This window comes from Gavialis gangeticus, unplaced genomic scaffold (assembly GCF_001723915.1).
Source record: "Gavialis gangeticus isolate Ggan-Ray unplaced genomic scaffold, GavGan_comp1, whole genome shotgun sequence".
Taxonomy (NCBI): domain Eukaryota; kingdom Metazoa; phylum Chordata; order Crocodylia; family Gavialidae; genus Gavialis; species Gavialis gangeticus.
In genome coordinates, this window is record NW_017728992.1 from 27,512,325 (window position 1) to 27,534,583 (window position 22,259).

Consider the following 22,259-nt stretch of genomic DNA (forward strand, 5'->3'; position numbering starts at 1 on the left):
AATCTAGACCCATGTATCTGTAATTCACCATTTCACTCAAGTAGACAAAATTCATCCAAAAATGTGCTAATTCAGTTTCAGGACAATGGTTGTTAGAGTGAAGCACTCATCATGAGTAAAAGTAATGAACCATTTTTTGCGGACTGTTGCAAAGTCTCTCTCAGGGTCTCTCTCTCTCTCCCCTATGCATCTATAGCCATAATCATTATGTACATTCTCTGAAAGAGTGTATCAGATTTATTCAAACTTACCACTGCATTTCTGGCATTAACCTCATTAATACTGTTGTATTTTATTCTATTCTTAAATATAAAGTGTCTTCACACTGTTATATATTTCATAAGTGAATACAATGTATGGATATGAGAAGCGTATTTCCAGAGTGATGAGGAATGCAATGTCCCATCAGCATGGGAAAGTCTATATTTTATTTGAAAAATACTTATACGAATAAACGTTTTGTCCCCTTTGTTTATTCAAAGAAAACATAACAATCTCCAACAGTAACATTTGCTTAAGGAGGTATTTGTAACCTAATTTCATATAATATTGTACATTTGACATTTCTCTTTTCTTAAAAAAAAATATACATATTTTTGGAGACTTTGGAAAAATAAGAATGGCCCAATACCTGCAATGCTGCTTTAACTGTTTACTGTTCCTCAGAATGCCTTGTGCTATTTCATATATATGACAAGTACACAGCCTCTATCATTTTGTAATCCCAAAACAATTACCTGCGTAGGACAATTCAGTTTTCCTCTATTAAACAAAACTTATTTGTGATTCTTTATGCAACTCTGTTGAGAGGAGTGTAAAATATATGGTTAACTCTATCACTGCCCTAAGTTTAGATTTTGGAAGAGTTTTGCATAAGAATTGTTGTAATTATTTTTCCAAATGCCAAAGGCAATAATTATTTTAAACAAATACAACACTGCAGTGCTTGTAACTGAAACATCGCACCACTTAGAATCTGAAAACAAAACTAATTACTATGATTTTCATTTTCCAAACCAAACTGAAATAAAAAGTAGACAAATTGCATAAGAGAGTGCCTCCCAGCCCCCCATTTTTAAATCAACCAAGATGTTAATAGTTGTATAGATAAAGAAAATCAGTCTCATTACAGTATATTGGTCCAAATGGAATACCCAAATGAAATACCCAATAATACCCAATACCCAAATGGAATAACCAATAAAGTCAACAGTAATCTTTCTATTGACCAATGGACACTGGCTCAACCCCTATGATTTTTAAGCTGACAACATACCTTAGACCAACCAGGTGTGCCTTGACATTCTTTCAAGGGTGCTGCAGGGTGCCATGTTAGCACTGTTAGGCATACAAATATGAGCAACAAGATAAACTCAGAGATATCAAACAGGAATTCATAGTGTCAAAAGCATTCTGACCTGTTGTGGTCTTTCTGAGTTCTTTGCAACAGAAGAATTGCTCCATTTTTCTGTAGTCAAAGAGTGAAAGCTAAGAGCTGGCATTTCTGAGGGGTGACTTGAGTCTAACTATGGGTGTCCTAAAACTAAAAAGGTTAAGAACCATTGCCATAGGCACTATTTTTTCCCTTCAGTATTTACTCAGACCACTTTTCCAGATTACAAGTCATGATTACAACGTTCTGAGGATCCTCACCCTTTCAATGAAAAGTATTTGTTTGAATTATTTTGATTAGTATAATGGATGTAAATACATTATTAATCAACAGTCATTGTAGAAAAATAATATTGTATATTGATAAACCCTTAAGTAACCCCATGTAGCTCTATTCTGAGTCAAAATCTTCCAGCTTTAGAAAAGTTGGGCCACTTCCAGTGTTTGGGTTGGCAAAGCTGCAATAGAATTTGTGTTTAGGCATAGAGTAAATTGTTTTTAAACATGAGTAATACAAGAAATCCACAAAAGATTTAAGTGAAGTCAATACAATCAGACTCAACCACAAACTGGAAAAGATTTTCACACACAATTTTCACTGCATGTAAACTTTGCTTAAACCAGCAGAGTGACAAAATGATCATGGCTGACATGAGACAGAATGTTAATTTCCTTTCTGTTTAATCATATTAACACAGACATCATCAAATATTGTTGTAGTGTATTGCTGGGACAAGAAAACAGAGGGAGAAATGATGAGATAATGGGAGAAGAAATCCTGCAAACCTGTTTATTCTCCATGATGAGGCCCTTCCTTGTGGCCCTGGAGGTTTGGTATTCTGTCATTTGTCATTCAAACAACACAGTATTATGATGTGTACTGGAATAAAGACAGTAACCATAGCAAGCATGCAGACTCATAATGAAATAATAGCACATTTTGGAGCTCCTTGTGGGGAGGACATATCAAACAGAACACACCTCAGCATCAGTGCAGAAGTCTCAACAACCCCAGAGCAGAATATGCACTTCACATGATTTAGCAGAGGTCCCGTGGACCGTATATGTGTGCTGTAGCAACAAAGGTGTAGGGAACATTACAAAGCATTCAAAAGGGTTTTATTCTTTCTAGGAGATATGATTTCTTACTCTCATTAATTTAACCAGAACATGAACATTATGAGAAGCTATCTGCCTATGTACTTGCTCTTCAATTCTGTTTGGCTTCAAACCTGCATATATTACAATGCACATAATAATAAAGCACCATATATACTACTGCATAATGTTCAAACTGCAATTGATTTCACTTACTCTATGGTAAGGAGAGATTAATTCAGTATAAACTTACCTAGTTTCTATCATTTAAAACTATACCATAATAATGAATAGTAATTTCTGAGTAGAAGTAACACAAAGTATTATGGAACGTGGATATTATAGATTATGAAAGCTTTTGTCTTTAAGTTACTTACTTACCCATCACTCTATTGATGCTACACAAAAATATCAATGGTGGACAAACTAAGAATAATTTTAACCAGTAAGAATTTTCTCTTCAAAATATTTTGCACCACTAAGTGCATTATGATTTCAATTTAAGGGAATGTTTAAAAAAGAACTTAACATTAAGCACTCAGTTCAGTATTGTACTAAATGGAAATAGCTCTTACATGAAGTTCTCTGAGAGTTTGTTTTTCCAGAGACATTCTGCAATAGACATTAATTGAATCAGGATATTGGACTAGAGAAAGATCAAATTCAAGAATATTTTGTCATTTTTTTCCCCCAGCTTCCACTGAAAGTTTGAATTTTGGCATTTGAAACAGGGAATATTTAATTGTAAATTATCCTGTTCACCGTCCCTTTTCTTCCATCAACTTTTATTATAACTTTGATACTCTCACAAGTTCATGTTCCATAAGCTATTTTTAAGAAATGTTGCTTCTTGTGGATAAAATTTGTTTGGAGAACACGAAGTAACAAGAAGCCATGAAAACAGGATGAGATTATGGGAAGCACAGTGGCAGCAAACAGCAAAAGAAAGTTTTAAGTGTTTCTTTCCAAGCTTGTGAGCTTTGTATTAATACAGCTGATAGGCAGCATGAGCCTGAAAGGATTTGTCTGTATAATGTCATATGGGACTTATAAAAACTTCCAAAATCTCAAAGGTAAGGTCATTGTGAGTTTAGCAGAAGGTCCAGTCTATAGCTAACCCTTTTGCAGGCATGTAGTGGTGATGGAGGGCTTAAGGAGTTTCCCAGCTCCCTTATATGGCCTGAATGGACACATACAACTGATGTCTCTGCCTGATGGGTAAAGCAAAAATGTTTCTTATTCTACTAACCTTAGGGGAAATGGCATCCCAAAAGTACAGGAAAGGGTGGGGAAGATACAGTGGAGAGAAGGTTAGGACTGATTCACTGGTGTTGCTGCTCCTCCATAGTTGCTTACTAAGTCTAATATTGGTGCACTTTTAACCTCAACCATTTAAAAGGGCAGAGTAGCAGATATTTGTCCCTTGTGCAGTGGAGAGGTGGGGAAAAAATCTGCTTCTCCAGCCTCCCCCAAGGAGCTTTCAACCACCACATCACTCTTAATGCTGGGCTGTCATCTTTTTCCTATCAGATTATTGTGATGCCTGGGACTATTATAGCATGGGAGCATGACAGATAAAAAGCAGAAGAAAACTTCTTTCCTGTTTCCCTAAGGAAAATGCGAGAAAAGGCTGGATTGAGTATTAAAATGCTGACAATGCAGCATCCATAATGATAGACAATTAACAATGGAGTAGCTTGATTTATTCAACTCGGTGTGAACCCCAGTAATGGCATTTTACATTTAACTTTTTTCCACCTCCATTGACTTTAAAGTATGCTCATGTACCCATCAAACATTAAATTAGGAAAACAAAAAGAATACAGCTTGTTGTGCCTCAAGGGGAATTTTTTAAGATCCTTCAGCATTAGGCAAAAATAAATAGAAAATAAATAAATAAATAACCCAAGTAGCATCAACTTAAACTCCTTGCTTTCCGCATTGAGACAATATTTTATCAGCAGCTTTATTTTTTCCTTTGGTCACATTAATATGCAAATAAATGTGACACATGACTAGGAAATCCCTAGAGTCCTAAAATGACTGTTGTAGCTTCTAGCCACAGAGCAGCATGAAACTAGTTAGAATCAAACACTGATCTGAGTGAAGCCCAGTGACCTGAACCCCTGCATAGGTAATGGTGCCTCCATTGTTACTTTTAGCAAGAGTGCCTATGCCTTATCTGCTTCACTGCATAGGAAATATTTCATACTATTCCATTTGGATTTTTGTGGAAAGATAAAAAGACAAGTCAGAAACAACGGATGTGACAGCTTCTGCACCACTCCATAAATAGTGCAGGCCTGGTGAATATGGGCTACATGTGTTTATACAGGCAACCAATCTCCTCCTAACTATTTAGAGGGGCACAACACATGCTGGTGCTTCCGTAAGGCTCAGTTTGATGCTAATAAGGGCCCATACCAAAAAGCCATTTGAAAGGATAGTCCCAGTGTTTCCTTTCTGTAAAGGAATGGATTGCAGGAGGCTGTCACATCAGTAATAAACCCCACTGGTTACTTTAGGCTGGTCCCAAGGCCTTAAGAGCTAGAAATAGTGTCACAACCCTCTGCATAAGATTAGCTCTCCAGAGAGCTATCCTCATAAACAGGCACCATCATAGACTTACTGTAGCTCTGGTATGTTATACATATTGCAATAAAAATGTCATTGCTTGGTTTATTTTAGATATTGTTATGGATGTGGTACCACAGACTTTATTGAGCAATTAAAAAATATACACAAGGGACAGCAGTATCTCTTTTTTTTGTATTTTTTAAAATTTGCTTTTCTTCCAACTGAAGAACCCAGTTTCAAATATGAAAAGGGCACTTTTTTCCTACAGTAACTGTGTACAACTTGTTCAGTTCCAAGTTATTCATGTATTGTTACTGTTGCTGTGGTTATACCTCCAGTTGTTTGGGAACTAAAACATTTCTTGTTCCGAGAATGATAACTAAGTTGTTCTTTCTGATTCTATTTCTCCATAGAGTTCAGCTAGCTTCTTGAACTCTGGTCCCCAGTCACCAAGGTAATTATAATCCTGGTCAGAGTGTGTAGTAGCTGAATCCAGAGAGCTGATAGATCCGGCTTCTGATCTATGACCCTCATATGCATATGTTTGTAGTGAGTCATATGGGGGCACGCTGGGATCCAGATCAGCCTCTGCCAGTCTTTGTTTAATAAATTCTTGAACATCTATACTGTCGAGGCTGGAGGAAGGTTGATGTCTTGGTGTGGGTTTCACTTCGGGCCGTACATCCCGTCGATACTTCAGCTCCTCAGCTGCCGATGGATTCCTCAGGGCTGTGATGTCAAAAGCTTCAGTATCCTCCTCCCCACCACCCTCATCATCATATGTGACAATGTTTTCCCGGACATCTTCCTCAGAAATGATCAGCGGCTCCTTTTTGCTGCGCCTTAGTGTGATGAAAAGGACCACAATAGCTAAAGAGAAAACTGAAGTTATTAGATCAGGTTTATGGACACTGCATATAAAAAAGTATTCTACTTTTTTCATCGGGTATGAAATAAGTAACTTTCTGGTCTCATGAACAGAATGAAGGGGGAACTGCTATGTGGGTGCCTGTATTCTTACGCTGGCCTTAAACTGAGTTGTGATTAATTCAGATGCCTGTCTATATACAATGTGACCAAAACATAAAAACCTGGATGCCTCAAATTAGGCCTTAAGTAAAAGATTCTGAGATGAAATAAACTGACTTCCTAAGGAGGTATATCAGTTTGCAACACCTCAGTTTCAGGCCTTTAAAACTGGCATTTAATATCTCAGTAAGGGCAACCTGATTTTTTTCCAGGTGCAAAGCATTAATAGATTGCACTGACTTCAGTGGCCATCCTGGCTGCCCAGCTCTTCTGAACATCAGACCACTTGGTATCATAACTTGCTTTAGTTACTGTCCTGTTATTCTACCCCACAACAGTTCTACTTATCAAGACACTCCTTCCACATTTCCATTTCCCTTTAAGGCCTCTTGTCACATGTAGCTTTATTGGCTACTGACCACTCATCACTCCCTTACTCATTGATGAATGTAGGATCTTTGGGCAACTATGGCAAATATAATAAGAAGCAGGTGTAGGAGAAGCATTCACTCCCTGGGTTCCGGAGACATACCAATGCACCAAGAAGCTGTGGCCCCGCTACCCTGTGCCAGAGGTAGGTCATCCATCCTGCAGGGCCCGATGACTCGGATGCCTCTGATGTAAATCAACCACATCTGTACATTTTAAAGTTACATCTTAACATGTGACAGAATTGGTTGCACTGAGCTATGTCAATTTGTCAAAAGAACACAGGCTTTCAGGGGAGATTCACTGATTTTAAAAAATATGTGGGTCATGAAACAAGCACCATTATTTTAAACATTCTGCATTAGAAAAAAGCAAACGTACAGTAGAGGGATGTTTCTATACACAGCAGGTTGTATCTCTGCTGAAAGATAATATTAACTAATTGGTTACATCAAAATTGTCCTGAGTAAATAACATGTCAAGAAAAAATGCACTTCCAAGGGCATTTATCTAATGAAATCATCTTACTGTCTCATATGTCCTTTACCCTCTAGATTACATTGTGCATTGCTATCAGTTCATTTCACAAAGGTAATTAAGAAGTGGCTTTTATACAATTGAATGTTGCTTCTTACAGAGTAATACATTTCAAAAAGCTTTCCCTTCATTTCTTCTTTATCATTTTTCCAACTGTGCCAGAGATGGTACTTATATCAGTGCCTTTCTGAAAATATTCCAAATTACCTGAGGAGATCTGCACTGGTAATTACTCCATGACCTCTGAAAGAATTGTGTCTAAGGATTCTAATCTTTCAACAATCTGCTTTTAAGACGTATTTCCTATTACTTTTAGCTAAATATTTTTTTTAGAAAATATAACCATAGCTTTGTATGTCTGATTTCTAATTACCAAAAGCAATCCCTGGTTCAGAACCACATTATATGTCACTCCATTGCCACACTCTAAAGGCTAGAGAATATAGAGGATATAGGTACTTAACGCTAAGAGCTGCTTACCCAGAAGGATGAGGACACAGAGAAGAATCGCAATTAAAGCTCCCGTGCTCAAACCAGCTGAGGAGAGGAAAGCTTCAGCATGACAGGTTCGCACACGTCCATCTCTCTCACATGCACACACCCTGATTGTAAGTGTGCTGCTACTGGTCAGGGAGGGGATTCCAGTGTCAGAAATCAAAATAGGGAGGTAATAGACATCTTGAGTGGTTCGACTGAATCTTCTCCGTCTGGTCAGGATGCTGGCTGTATTATCTACAACACCAAAAAGCAGAATGCCACCTTAATAGAAACTAAATTTTATAATTTGTACCTTACCCACCTCAAAGGGCTAACAGTAATCCTTTTGGTCCTGATTTATATTTACATTATACTTTATGCCAAATTGGGTCCACCTCCCTGGTAAGGCCCCTTTCCATGGTCCATATGGTGTAAAAACTCCTTGGTATAAATAAGAATAAGGCTTCTCTTACAGGCTTCAGAGGGCAGTGAATTTTCAGGAGTGATCTGAATAAGGAGAGCATAGTGGCCAAAAACACAGCTGTGAGAAGTTCAGGGTGAAGATGACAGCTGATGCTGAGAGTTACAGTGGTGGGCATGGGAAGTTAAAAGGTGAGAGTGGGAAAGGTAGTGCAGCTACAGAACAGAAGATGGAGGAAGTTTTTGTCAAATTCTGTCATCTTAATATGAACCCCAGGTGTAGCTGGTATGCATGGCAGTTAATAAAATTAGTAATCATTATCCCATTACATTTATATTACAGTAATACCCAAAGGCTCTAATTAGGATCAGGTCTCCATTCTGCAAGTTATTGCACAAACATACATGAAGGCACAGTTTCTGCCTCAAAGGGCCTGTTGCTAAGAAGACAAAGTGAGAAGGAAAAGTTTTCAATTAGCAATAATTGTGCCTTGGATTAACCTCATTGGCTACGATACTGGGTCTGCAGGGTTGTTATAGTTTTCTAAAAGTTATTATAAACAAAGCAACAATCACTTAGCTCCATCTACTGTCACCCCAGACACAATTAAATGACTGGTTTCTTAAAGGCACTGGGGCAGAGATGAGTCCTGAGGAGTCAATTGAAAAAGGAAGGTAGTTAGATTACAGATCAGATTAGGGGGAGATGTTGCAATAATGGGTGAATAAGGCTCTGGCAAAAGGCTAATGAAGCTGTTATTATTATTACAGTAAAAGTGATGGGTGTGTGCAAGCCTGTAGCATCATAGCACATGACAAGGGAAATGTAGGACTGTTGAAGCAGGGTGATAAAGAGCAGGGGAAATGAAACAATGTGATGATCTTGTAACATTACTGGGAGTTACCAGATGAGGCTTTTGTAAATAGGTTTGAAAAGCTTTGTTTAACCAGAGCCTCAGAAGATCTTACAGGTGCATTTACTCTGATGTACATTGTTTTTTTGGAAACTGTTTCTCTTGTCATTATTAAAGTCTATTCACTATCTGAGCCTCTCTTACTGGAATTGTATCTTTAAGTGCTGAGTCGCTGCCTACGGAATGTACCTACATAAACATCATGGGATTAAAAAAAGCTGTGAATGCTGAAGAATACTAAAAACCAAACAGCCAATTAAGGCATAAGCTTTGGCACAGCCCTCCAGAATGAACTGGGAAGTATGAATGTTCTGAGTGGAGGAAACCGAAAATAAAGAGCACGGACATTTTTGAAAGAGTCTGTAACATGTGGGTTGGCATAAGTCAAATAGAGATTTTGCTCAAAATGCTCTGATAAGCAACACACCAATACAAGTGAGTAGATATCGCTAACTAAATGGATATGGGTGCAAGAATACAACCAATACTGTGTTTTCTAGCCCATATGGCTGCTTGTTCTGTGTGTCAAGTGGGTGAGATTCTAGCTAGGATGAATATATATTGCTTACTTAGTGCTGAATCAATATGTCATTCTTTCTCCATCAAGCTCTTTATGTCAATGTTTTAAACATTAATTTCAGCTATTTCTCTCTCGACATTTCACTTGTGCCTGTGGCCAGACTTGTATCCAGCCTTTATAGGCATTGATACTTGTTGCAATCACTAAAACATTTAATCCTTAACATGCATGTAAAGCAGAAAAGTAACATCTCCCATTACCAAAGATATCACAACATTTGCCTGAGCCAAGAACTGAATTTGCCTAAGTCTCAGCCCACAGGCTTCTTGTCTAGAGACCTTTCTTGCTTTCTCAATAAGCTCTTTGGTAAATGGCTTAGTTACATATTTATTTATCTTTGTCCTCCATATCCTACTGAGCATAATTCCTTTGTAGCAACCCTGTAAACCTCCTATTGCCCTATGTCAAGAGACAATTTAAGGATACTGTCCAGGGCTGCCTGCCCAGTAAACTTCTTCCAGTGCTTGAGAGGCACGGAGCCAGCCATTTAAAATGTCTTTTGTCTGCATCTCTCTACTTTGTTGTTTGCATAAACTTAAATGAATAACTTGTCAGCACCCACTGATAGCATGCTCATTCAAAACAGTATGAGAGAGGCTGTCAAAGAGATTCAGCATGGAAATTATTATAAATACAGATATAACCTGCTTCTTTCCTGCTGAGGGAGCAAATAACAACTACTGCCACCACCGTCAGCAACAGAAAAAATTAAGTGTGTGTCAAATAATCTACCAAAAATGTTGCATAAGTCTGAAAGAATTGTTTTTTGGGGGCAGGAATAGCATTTCAAAATACACCAAAAAACCCAAATGAATACTATTAATGAGTAAGCTTCCTGAAATGTATATGTATATGTATATGCATATGCATATAGAGAGAGAAATGATCCTGTTGAATTTTAGTTTCTCATGTAGTATTAAATCTGGAGCTAGGACATTTTATTAACACCCCAAGTGGATACCTCCAGTCATACTTGTTGTTTTACCACCAATGGACATGTTGTTTCCACCTTATTCTGCAACCACATATGGGAGTAGTCTGTTTTGTGATAAAATTGTGTTACTTAATTGAAAAAAAACCCAAGTGAATGTCACTGGGATTCAGATTACATTTACTATATAAGGAGACCTCTTCCTCACAGCAGTAACAGCACTGGCCTGCTAATTCTAATCAGAGTATGCCACATACAGAGAGGTTCATCAAGCTCCATGGCTCATGGGACTTACTGGGCTCTGCCAGTTTAATGTGAAAAGAAATGGAAGACTCACAAGGCTTATTTTACGGGCTGAACTAGATTGTTCTTTGGTACATGCGTGACCTTTTACATTTAATAAAATGTGATATACAAACAATTTCAGTGGGTTTCTCTAGCTTACTGGTGGAGTGAGGGGGTTTCCTGATGGTGTGCTTCTTACAAAGGACTATGTCATTAGCATTTGCTTGTTATTCATTATAGGTGAAATCCAAAGTGAAAATATAGCACAAGTCCAGAAAAAAGCACATGCTAAGGCTATGTATAGACACTAATTTCCACCAGAAGACAGAGAGATAGCAGGCACTACACAGCTGCTTCCTAGGCCACCCCGACCTTCAAGAAGCCCATTAATTGATAGCCTGCACTATACCCTGGCTTTGGAAGGAGACAGACTGTCAAGTGGCAGTGGCAGCTACTGAAAAGCAGAAGCTGCCACAGACAGCCAGGGTTGGCTCCAGCCCTACAAGATTGTCCCCCCACCTCCCAAATCCTGCCAACCAGCTGATTAGCAAGGGCAGGCTGCTGCTGCAGGCTTTGCCTCAGGTGCCAAACTTCCTTGCCACAGCACTGCTGGGGACACAGCAATCTGCCCAGCTCCCCACTTTTCTGGTCTGACCTCAAGCAGTATGGGGAGAAGCAATTTACTGCAGTGGCAATGCTCTTGAGGTCAGCTGGGCTGTGCAGGTGGCAAGGGGAAGCTAGAGGGATCAGGAAATGGAAACCAGGACCTGGGAGGGGTAAAACGTCCTGTGTACATGGCTCCCAGTCCCTCTGGCTTTGCCTAACCCGCTGCCATGCAGCTGAGTGGCTGGCATGGCAATTTAAAAGTCCGAGGGGATGGGATCCAGGAGTGCAGAGGCTTTCTCCAGTTTGGCTCATGGCTCTCTCTTTCCACACCACACCACACCATGCCCCCATAACCAACTGAGCAGTGGAGTGACAATTTAACAGTTGGCAGGTGAAAACAGGGTCCTTGAGTCCTGCTTCCAGTTTTCAGCTTTTCAACTGCCACCCTGCTGCTCAGGTGAGTGGCAGGGCAGCAAGTGGAAGCCAGCAGGAGCTGGCAAAGCCCTCTGCCTCTTCCACAAACTGGGGACTGCCCAGTTTGGGGAAGAGGCAGGAAGCAATGGGTGCTCCTCCAATTCTGAAAAGTTCTCCTGGTTTATAGGATGGGAAGAGCAGCTGCCCCCACAAAGCTTTCTCAGGACCAGGGTGCCCTGGTCTCAAGAAGGCAGTTTTGCCCAGGAGCAGTTAAGCCAGAGGAAAGTGTACAGACATTCAGTCTCCCAGGAGAAACTGCCTCAGAAGCAATTTAACCCTAATTGTTTCCAGGTCTTCCCCCACGAGAGTGGCCATTTTTGCTCTGGGAGAAAAAGTCTGAACATCTGTACACCTTTGGTTTCTAATGGCTAGAGGCTAATGACAGAATCTTTGCCAGTCTGAATATGGATGCTCCCTTTAGAGTGCAAGACAGGCTTCAAGTCTGCCTTCCCTCCAGATGAGAAGCCAGGAGAAGAGGAGACTTACACTGAGTTTAAAATCTAAATGAGATCCACATACCACATAAACAACAGTTAAATCTAAATTTAAGAATACCCAACAATCTCAGTATAACCTGAATGCAGTTCTCACTGCCTTCTTACCTTTTAAAAAATATATTATTACCTCATCATATGCTCATACAATTCCACTGGCTTCCTAGTAAATCAGGATCCAATCTAAAATTGCTTCTTTCTTTAAAAATAGAACATTTTCTAGTTTATTCTATGGCTTTCATAGCCACTTATTTCTCCATTCAACTTTTCACTTCCCAGAACTGGCTTCCTTTCTGCCCTTCCATGTAATTTTACTATACCATGAGAGGAAGCCCTCTTCTCCATAGACCCTATATGGAGGAACTGCTATAGTCAGGAACTGCTCTTCTTTCCCGTTGCAAAGGACTCTTTGTTTTCTTTCACATCCCAAATGAAAAGGATGTTCTCTCCTTGGATTGCATCTTAATTTATCTCCATGTTCAAGTTTAAAACTATGTTTCACTGATTTGGGCAAAACCTGGAACACTCAATACAATTTTCCAGAATTATGGAACAGCTCAGATTCAACCACTTATCCACAGCTGTACATCACATCTCAAGGCTATTTCTACACAAAACTCTTGAATCCAGTTTGCAAAAAACACATTATCTTAAATAAAATATTATTAGATAGCACTGTATTTTCAAGTGTGATGATAGTAAGGAGTATACTGTTGGTGATCACTGATAATGATACCTTGAACGATCTCTCAGATAGTCCTAATTGTACAATGAATCATGATGCTGGTTAAAATCTTGCTCTCCCAGAGGGCAGTGTTAACTCTCCCACTGTTTAAATGAGGTCAGGATTTCAGACTTTTGTGTGTGTGTGTGTGTGGGGGGGGGGGTTACACATGCTCCAGAGGTGGGAGGGCTGCACTTTAATCAGAGTGGCTCTGGGAGCTCCTGTAATTCAAGCAACCACAGTGTTTCCTGTATCAGCATCTCCACAATTTAAAATGGCAGTGTGGGCACTTTAAAGCTTGCTGAGCAAGCTTTAGTTGAAGCATCCTCACCACCATTTTGAAGTACAGGGATGCTGATACACAAGACACAGAGGCTGCTGGAGCATGCTAATTAACACACTGTAGCAGATTTGATTGATATTTGATAGAACTGAATTATCAATTAATCGAGTCTGCTCCAACACACTGTAATTACAGGGCATTGGAGCATCCTATCCTTTATTTATCAGCAACCTTTATTTTCAGAGCTCATATTTTCAGTGTTCCAAGAACTAGACATGGAAAATCTAAATTTAAGCAAGGGGATAATCTTGTAAAAGACCAAACAAAATAATCATTTTGGCCAGGTACAGACAGTACACTTTTATAGGTATAAGTGATCAGAAATCAGTCCATACCCATAACAGATCAGAAGTTTGGCTCTCACAGACTGGTTTAAAAATGGGGGAACCCAATCTAAGATTTGAACCCCCTGCCCGCTGCTCAAATCAAAGGGTGAATGTGTGTTCTGTTTGTTACCAATGTATACTATGCCACTTACAGAAAACCAGATAACAAATCCACCTCAGGCTTTTTGAATGTCTGTACCTTGCCTTTAAGTGATTATTTCATCCAGGGAGCACAATTAGGTTTTTAAAATCCAGTTGTTGGATTCTATCAAATATATGATATCAAATATTGATTGTAATCAATCAGAACTTTCTCATAATGAAGCACTTCAGACAAAAGGTAACCAAGTATATGAGGCTCATCCCTATTATTGTAATGGCCACATGGCTTTTAAAAAAAGTCAAATCTTGAATGGTACTTGGTGCATGGAATTCCTACTGACTGTAGTAGGAATGATAAGAGTTCAGTGTCTCTGAGGATATGGCTTTTATACAGGAAAGGAAAGCTATTTTTGAATAGAATGGTCCTAGGAAAAGTTACATTTTCAGTTATAACAAAATTAAGTGATGATAATCACTCTACAAACATGCTCAGAAATAACACATTAGGACCATAAAGGGAAAAGAGGTTGAAGTACAATTCCTTCTCTGTGATAAGTGATGCCATATCCATCAATTGAATATCAAAAGTGGCACCAATCATGACCCTCATCTCAACAGATATTATCATCACATTTTTTATAGCTAAACAGAACTATAATTGTAATAGAATAATGACAATGGTCCTATCAGTAATTTCTATAGTAATGGTGCCCACAGACCTCGAACAACTGAGCCTGGTTACATTTTCTTTATGAACATAGACAGAACAAGACACTCCTACAGAATTCTGCCCCTGTGAATCTGCCTAGGCTAATATCCAAAGGAGGGCCAATCTTCAAATTTGATCAGGCAAGCATAACCTCCCCCTCACCTCCCCTTACATAAATCTAACTGAGAATGAGCAATCCAATATATGCAGCTACAGCAGCAGTGACAAGAATGCAAACTGAAAAGAAAAAATATCAGAGACCTAAATACAGAAGAGCAAAAAATGATACTTCCTGAGCAGAAAGGGTTTAAGCTCATGAGTAGCAACTTAACAATGATAAAACAAAGATTATTGGCAAAGTTGCAAAAAAAAAATGTTGGAATGTGAGCAGTGAGATGAAATAAGGGAACAGATAACTTCAGACAAGAAAAAAAGACAACACAAAGACTGAAAGATGTGGGGGGGAAGGCAAGTTTGATAGAAGATAAAACAAAAAATTCATTGACAAAGTTGACATTGATAATTTTACAGTGACTATATCTGGAATAAATGAAGTTTAAACATTCTTGAGGGGAGGGGGTGGAAAACATTTGAAAATTAGAAACTGACATTTTATGCTAGATAAAATAAATAAGTAAATGCCAAAGAGAAAAACTACCTGTTGGTGTTTTATACTTTATATCTTTTTAAAAGTAACTATTAGAAGAGACTTGGTTACATACATAGTGAGAATAGAAACAGATTCTGTTCTCCCACTTAGAAATATCTTTGATCATGGCTGTTTGTATATTTTATATTTTCTCTTCAAGTAATTACAGTATGGAGTGAGTAAATGAAGTCCTACACTGTATGCATCTATAAATCTTTATGATTACACTTAGGCCATGGGTACAAAAATAGAGCTTATATCCCAGTAAAGACATACACATGTATTAAGACAAGCAAAACATGTTTTATGGTTCTAGAAAGCAAGGTCAAGAGTTAACAATATGTATCCTAATACTCATTGTCACTGTGAAAAGACTGTCATAAAGTTACCATATAATATAATAGTAACAAAATCATATGCCTAATTCATTTATACTGTTTCCCAAGGCCCTTTGGAAGTCCTATAAAAGATGGCCACTATCATGTCTTCATTTTGCAGATGGAAAAACAAAGAACAATTAAATGAGTTGGTCAAGGTCGCTCCATGGCTAATGACAGCAGCAAAGACAAAAAACAAGGTCAACGCCATGGTCTCTTGAATTTAATCCAATCTCCATACAATGGTTAAGACAAAAACAAATAAAATAAACAAGTAAATGAATAAATAAATAAAAATTCAGCCAAATCACAGTTGCAAATGTGGTCTGACTTCTGTTCCTAACTTGTTTCAGATTACAATGGGTCACTTTTTTGGGTGAAATGACTTTGAAGAAAGAAGGGAAAATGTGGCTGTATAATTTACAGAAGGAATATATATGAAACTAAACAGTTCCACAAACTGAAAACAGTAAAGAGAGCATGCAACACAAATAAGGGTTGATCCAAGTAGGGTTGCAGGAAAGAATAAAAAATGATTTACTAGAAACAACATTAGTTTGAGAAATAGGTTAAATATAGGTAGTTGTGTTCTAATACAAAAAAGAGACAGAGGCTGATGAACAGGATCAACAAACTTTATAGTTTGGTTCACAAGCACTGGAAGTGAACCAGGCTTTTTACATCATCAGCTAGAAGATGCAAACTCAGTGACTTTCCCATATTTATCCCACAACAATAACTTTCTTCCATTGAAATCAGGCCCTGGATCTCCTCACTAAGATGCACTTTCCCTCCTTGAAGAGAGCTAAATAAAATACATGGCTCTTAGGGCTTGCTGGCGGTGAGAGGAGTGATGCTTTTCACATGGAAAAATCACTAACTCCAGAACAGAGATTTTTTAACTCCTCAGTTGTATATATCACTCTGGCTATTGTTCACCGAACATACTCAAGCCAGAACTCAAGACTCAGCTCAAGTGGTTTACGTAATCCTTGTGGAATATTTGACATAGCTCTAAGCAGTATCTTTTCACACTTTAGAAATGTAGACTATGAAGTCCATGGCACTCAAGGCTGTTATCTCATTCTTCTTTATTTCCAAAGTGCCCGATCATCTCTGACTTGATATACTGAACTCCCTGAACTGAAAAGAAATGCAAGAACAGGAAAATCAAAGAATCAGAGATACAATGCTAGCACTGTAGAAGCAGGAGCACTTGGGAGAGTACTAACTTATTTATTATTCACAATATAAGGATTTTTGGCACAAGAGAAATGCAAGTAAAAATAAATAAAAACCTGTTGTTGCTTTAGGCATGTTTTAATTTGCTTTTCAGCTCTGCTCACGTCAGCGGCTCAACTTTTCTAAGTTTGCTGAGATGTCATAACTAATTAAAAACAAAGTGCAAAAAATCTTCTAAGAGAAGCCTGTATTTATAATACCACTGAAACCAGAGCTACCAATTTCTGAGTCCTGATTTGTTTAATGTAGGAGTAAATTCTTCAGTATTTCTATTTTATTCATTTATTGATAACTCTGGGAAACAGTTTTATTTTTGGTCTGTTTGAAAGCTATGTTGTAGGATTGCCTGTTGTCTAGTGTAGCACAATTTGCAATTTAGTTCAGATTTTGGGCCTAGAAATCAACTGTTCGTTTATTGAAGCAAGCAAATGGTGCCATTCAGTTCTAATGGAGAGAGAAAGAGCCTTTATGTCACTCGCTAGTTTCTCCTCCTGGCCATCTGAGGAGCAAAAGAGTTTTAGGTCTTTAGAAGGGGGAAAGTGGCAAAGATCTTTGTACTCACAAGAAACATTTGGTTTAGAAGAGATCTCTCCATCTTAGCAAAACACCCCTCCAAAACAAAACAAAATAAAAACCAACAAAAAATTCTATCAGGTCCAATGCACTTCTTTTTTCTGGAAAGGCTGGACTCACATTTATTTTGCATGGTTCATAAGTTGCTATCTTCTAGCTGCATAGCTTTTGCTCTTCTGTATTTCAGCTAAATGATATTATCTGATCAAAATACTGTATATCTCATTTACTGTATCAAGTGCTCTGAGTCTCTCTTACACAAGAGAGAGAGGCCCAGAGCAGTCAATCAACTGCAGCAGTCATGTTGTTCTTTCTCAAATATCCTTACAGTGTCTGTTTTCTGTGTAGCTGGGTGAACAGCTAGGCCCCCCCTTCTACATGTTATAGGTATTGTACAATTAAGTGGTTAATTGTTCAATTTCCTTGAGAGGAGCTACATGTGCAAAGTAGCTATCACACAGTAAAAGGCTCCAACCAGCTATAAAGTTAGACATGTAGAGGGGTCCCTCATAAAATGCATTCTTTAAAGGTTTATGCTCCATGCCAAATGAACTGATATTTTTTAACAGCTGTATAAAACTTGCAAGATTTTGGGTTTGTCATCCAGTTCCATTGTGAGCAAAAGCAGTTGTTTCTTCTTGGCCTACTACAAACATTATCTATTTCTCTTGACTTTATCCATTAAACATTAGAGACATGAGAGCAATGAAAAACATGTGTGTCTGTACATGCACATTACTTCTAATAACACACGGCTGTACTCTGACAGGATTTTGGAAATCAAATGGATTTCCCCCTCTAGAAGAAATAAAAAACATTTGGAAAAAACAATACCAGCAGTAGGAGACAATCTGCCTTTGTACTGTTTTCCTTTCCTTTACTGCTGCGTGTTGATTCTAATCCTGATCCTAGTGTTATATGACCCAACAATCCAATTAAGGATAGGTATTAATCCAGAGTATTTGCCCAGACAGTGGTTCTTCTGTGTGCTCAGTAAAACAAAATAATTATTAATACAGTTGTATATAAAACCTAGTAATATAGTGTGTGTGTGTATAGTGTGTATATATTACAGCTGATAAGAACAGGAACTTCACGTGATCTTTATTATGCTTTATTATGCTTTATTTAAAGTGCTGTAAGTTAGAGCACAAGCAACGCAAACAGACATTTTCTGTCTAGGGAAGTGAGGGGGAGGGAGGGGCTCAGAGCCTGCCTGTACTGGCTACTGGGGATGCTCCTGCATGCCTCCCAGGAGGCTGCCAGAGTGACTTCTCTCCCCAACCCTGCCCTCCCAACCAGATGGCAAATGTCAGCAGTGGCTGGAGGGGAGAGACCCTGGAGCCCTTCTCCTGCAAGCCCCCCACCCGAGCTGTGGTGCACTGCAGGGCAGAGGTAACTGTGGGGACAGAAACCCTCCTTCTCCCTCCCCTACCCCACACAGCCAAGCTACACACTGGGCTGTAATAAGATGCTCACTGGGTCAGTGACAGACGAGGGGACAGGGCCAACCCTGCACCTGGGCAAAGCACAGAAGCTCTAACAGAAAGCACTTTAGTCTACACCTCATCCATTAAGGGTTAATTTAGAGCATAATCTACTACTTTTAAAATGCTCTAAGAGCCATGAACGCCTTTTCAGTTAAAGCTTAAGAGCGCTTTCTGTCTGCTTAAAGTAAGATCGATGTAATGCAGGGGTGGGCAAAGTGGTGGATCTGGCCAGCAGCCAGATTCCGTTTCTCAGCAGCTCCTTCCCACATGTCTGGGACTGGTCTCCACCTAGACCCCAGCCACAGCTGTGCTGTGATAGTGCAAGGCTGGGGTTGCCATGGAGACAGGCTGCAGCCGTGCTGGAAGGCCACATTGCAGGGCAGGGTAGGGGGCTGCTCCAGAGGTGGTGGGATTTTTGCGGCAGGGGCAGCTTGGCCCAGGACCAGGGCACAGCTGTGATCTGCAGCCTGAACACTTCAGGAGGGGGCATGCAGGTAGCGGATCACGGCTCTATCTTGGCTTCTTGCAGTGGTACAGCCTGTCCCAGAGCAGGGGCACAGCCACAATCTGCTGCTTGCATGCCCCTGCAGTTTGCAGTTCTGCCCTGGCCCCTGGCCAAGGTGCCCCCTCCACAAGATTTTAGCAGCTCTGGAGCTGTCCCCTGCCCTGCCCTGCCCCTTCAAGCTGGCTGGGGCCAGTCTCCATGGCAACCCCAGCCTTGCACTATCACAGCCATGTGGGCAGGGGCTGCTGGGAAATGGAGTCCACTGGCTAGACTTTGGTATAATGTCTGTACCTAGCCATAATGTACATGTAAGTGCATGCATGCATGCCTGCATGTGTGTATGTGTGAATGTGTGTGTGTGTTTACTGGAAAAAGATGCTCCAGGGCCTTGAGTGCCAGCATGAAACTTATCAGACCCAAGTTCAATTCCCTGTTTTGTCACAGACATCCTGTATAATATTGGTCAAGACACTTTCTTTCTTAGACTCTCAGTTCCCCATTTGTTAAATGGGAATAATATCTCACAGAGCTGTTGCCTGAATAAATGCATTAAAGGGTCATAATGATATCCTATAATAACAGGGAGATGTAAGTTACATTTGGAATAAATTAGAAGCAGCTCTTGGTGATAAAGTTAAAATATGCTGTAGTGAGGAAATAACATCCTAGTGAATGGAAAAGCTGAAAAGCTTCAGACATGTTTTATGCATTGGTCTTCAATAACAATCAGCAAGGAGACAATTTTTTCTAGGTGGAGTTGAATGTTTTCTAGTTTTCATGTGAATTTCCCAGCCTCCAATCTGTGGTGGGGTTTGGATATAATAGGAATGGAATGTCTGGCAGAAATAGGAAGGAATGGAGGAAGAGAGATTGAAAACTCCTTGGGAAAAGAGCTATCATCACATTTATGTATATCTTCCTGAAAGGGGAAAAACTATTGGGAGAAGAGAATGACAAACCTATAAGAAAGGAAATCCTATCCTAGAGGAATAAAGGAAGAGGACAAATAATACTGAGAATATTCTAAGGCAGGGTGCTCAACCTCTAGATGTGGCTTGCAGCATTGTGTCATCTGACCTCAGGGCTCCCCACAGGTCAGGAAAATTGGTGGTGGGGGAGTGGTGGCACTGCTCCCCTGCTGCGAAATCTCCAGACTTATGGGGAGGCATGAGTCTTGCACACTGGATCCAGCACCTGATCTCTGCATGCAGGGCTAGACAGGGATGGCACTGGGCTCCCGGGGCCAATCCTGGCATGTGGGGGGCATAAGAGAGTGGTGCCAGGCCCCTGGGACCCAGTCCCAGCATGCAAAGGGTAGGAGGGGGCAGTGCCAACCTCCTGGGACTCAATCCTGTTGCATGGGGGGCAAGAGGGGACAGTGCCAGCCCCCCAGAACTGAATCCTAACGTGTGGGTGGTGAGAAAGGGAATTGCTGGGTCACTGGTATCTAATCCCAGCACACTGGGGACAGATAAGGGTAGTGCCAGGCCCCAGGGTCCACTTCAGACTGCAGATGGACTCTGTGCCACTCATCTGACCCATGGGGCCAAAAGGTTGAGCACCTGTGCTTTAAGGAAGTCCATATTTTTCCTTGTATTAATCTTCTACAAGAGAAGTGGGCATGACCTACCTACTTTGAGATATCACCAGTGTCAACTGCTTAAAACTTGGAGAACTGACACATTTTACTGCCACACTTGGCAGGAGTTGTACATTCTATGACCAGCAGTTACAGATCAGGGGATTTACTGAACTGAAAGGGGTAGCCAGTACAGTTTGTAAATCTTGCAAGAGAGTTTTGCCAGTCTGGGCCACTTTAAAGGGCCAAGCTACAGGATTGTGTCTGAGGCAAAAGGTGCCAATCTGTTCCTGAAAGAGGTGGCCAAAATATTTTCCTAAAACATTTTCACAGTCATTGGCCTACTCTATAAGCTGTTTGGAAAATACCATGAGGCTTGGGTAAAAAAAAAAAGTTTCTCTTTCTCTTCTGCAAAAGAATTAAACAACAACAGCTATTACAGATACAGCAAGAACTGCAAATTTAAGACTTTACATATATGGAAAACAGCCTACAGAAGAGAAAAGATGGCACTGTTAGCAACATTATATAAAACTGGGGTAATGGAAGAACAACCTCATTCTGTGAGGACTCTTGATTTACCTACATGAATTGGCTTATGGAGTTAGATGCATATTGCTTCATGAGCAGGGATGCAGGTTTTTGGTTTCCCATAGGAAAACTGAGAAAAATGCAGATTTCCCTCTCTACCCAAGAAAAATATGGAATTCTCATTTTCATGGAGAAACCTGCAGAATTTGCACTTTTGCAAAGAGCTCTCTGCAGGCTAGCAAGGTTGCAGCCCGAAAGCAGCTGGGGGGAGGGTGGTCAGGGGACACTATGTAACCTGCCAGATAGCCTGGAGGGCAATTCCCACAGGTAAGTCTGGTGGGGGTGGGGAGGAGGGATTGAGGCCTCCATAGGGAAGAAGGGAGGAAGTTGGGCAGAGCTGGATCTGCTGCCCAACCAGAGAGTGTGTGAGGCTTGGGGCCCAGGGCCAAAATGTGTGGCTTCAGGTGGCTCATCTAGGAAGCGGAGGGGTGAGGCCAGCTCCCTGCCATTCTGCGTGCATTCCCAGAGGGGGGAGGGGGTAGAGGAGATCCATGCCCCCTAGATTTATACGTGGGGCAGGAGCAGGTGTGGGCTTCCTGCTGAGGGCTCAGGCTTCCCACCCTGCGGTACCGCTGTGAGGCCTCTGCAACCCAGTGGGTGGGACCTGGCGCAGCAGTGTAGCAAAAATAGATACTTTTCTCTATGTTTCTTTGTTCCTTGTTTTAGTATTAACCCCTGCATTCTGTAACTTTCCACCCACATGGTACAGGATGGCCCACTACGTATGTCTTATAGGTTGCTCAGGTTTTGGTTTGAAATGACCAATCAAAATGTAACACGTCAACTGAAAAAAATGCTAGCTCAAT

At 40.2% G+C, this 22,259-nt stretch overlaps 1 protein-coding gene across 1 annotated transcript in view; it reads right to left on the reverse strand.

The window, feature by feature from the left end:
• Positions 1-1,458: 1,458 nt before the first annotated feature.
• Positions 1,459-22,259, reverse strand: part of CDH18 (cadherin 18) — a 627,153-nt gene continuing 606,352 nt past the window's right edge. The window contains exons 12-13 of the mRNA XM_019521435.1: positions 7,543-7,794; positions 1,459-5,937 (exon numbers count right to left, since the gene is read on the reverse strand). Coding sequence (XP_019376980.1) covers positions 5,447-5,937; positions 7,543-7,794 — 743 coding nt within the window. The 3' untranslated portion in view covers positions 1,459-5,446. The remainder of the gene's footprint in view (positions 5,938-7,542; positions 7,795-22,259) is intronic.